Source organism: Mus musculus, chromosome 5, assembly GCF_000001635.26.
Source record: "Mus musculus strain C57BL/6J chromosome 5, GRCm38.p6 C57BL/6J".
NCBI classification, from domain to species: Eukaryota; Metazoa; Chordata; class Mammalia; order Rodentia; family Muridae; genus Mus; species Mus musculus.
Window position 1 is genome coordinate 137,211,850 of NC_000071.6, and position 1,141 is coordinate 137,212,990.

Consider the following 1,141-nt stretch of genomic DNA (forward strand, 5'->3'; position numbering starts at 1 on the left):
ACACAGAACAGACACACACACACACCCTCATGCACTCACACAAAACAAAACAAAATGAAAATGAAAAATAAGACGGGGACTGGGGTGGGGCAGGAAGGTACAATTCACCCACAACAGTGGCTTCTCCAAAGGTCTCCTCCACCCTCCACCCCCGTTCTTCCCTGGGAACAAGGGTTGGGAGGTCTCATGGCCACCCAAGGTCACTCAGCCATTTGCCCTACTCTCACCTTCTGGAGTCAGATCTTTCTCAGTGCGATTGTTCACCTTGATGGAGTCAGACTTAAAACACAGCGCTGTTGGAAGAAGGACAATGCATAGGAATGGGGAGGTAGCACAAGGAAAGTGCCATGGAGCAAGCATCCTTGTGGGACCTTCCCAAGCCCCAGCTGAGCATGGACTGGGCCATTCTCTCAGCCTGTCACAAGAACCTCAGGGGCTAGTGTCTGAGCTCTCAAAGGTTCCCTGACTGAGCTAGCATAGGCCAGAGAGGCAGCAGTGACCCTGTCCCCTCCCCCCAGCCTTAAGCTCACTCTGGTTGTCCTGACAGCTGTTGCCATCTTGACTGGCACTCTGTAGCTCCTCCTTCAGCACTGTCTTCACCTTCTCAAAGTCACTCTTCAGCTGGGGGCTGAAGGCCAGCCTCAGCAGGACCTGGTAGTCTACCACAATGCTGCCCCTCCTGAGGGGCCAAGGATATCAGAGGCCACAGGGGGTCTCTGGGACACCTTTAGAACCAGTCGCAGGAGTCCAGGAATAAAGGGGGGACCCAGGCAGTGATGTAAAATGTCACGTTTTGTGTGTGTGTGTGTGTGTGTGTGTGTGTGTGTGTGTGTGTGCACTGTACATGTATGTGTGTATATGCTCTACATGTATGTCTGTGCATTGGTATGCGTCAGGGACAACCTCGAGCATTGGTCCTCAGGTGCCTTCCACTATTTGCTTGTTTATTTTTTGTTTTTTGGCCTAGAATGGCACCATATAGTCCATATAGGGCCTGTGAGCTTCTAGGAATGTGTGTGTCATCATCAACACCATTAGCATCAGCATCACCACCACCACCATCAGCAGCAGCATCTTCTGCCTGTGGGTCTGTAGTGTATGTGCATATGTTGGGGTGCTTGCCGCTGCTCAGAGGCCAAGG

General features: G+C 52.1%; 1 protein-coding gene across 1 annotated transcript in view; it reads right to left on the reverse strand.

Moving 5' to 3' along the window:
- Muc3a (mucin 3A, cell surface associated) overlaps positions 1 to 696 on the reverse strand; it is a gene marked incomplete at its 5' end in the record, with an annotated part of 3,741 nt that extends 3,045 nt beyond the window's left edge. Inside the window, 2 exons of the mRNA XM_030254983.1 lie at positions 228 to 293; positions 531 to 696. Of these exons, the coding sequence (XP_030110843.1) occupies positions 228 to 293; positions 531 to 696 (232 nt within the window). The remainder of the gene's footprint in view (positions 1 to 227; positions 294 to 530) is intronic.
- Between the last annotated feature and the right edge of the window lie 445 nt (positions 697 to 1,141).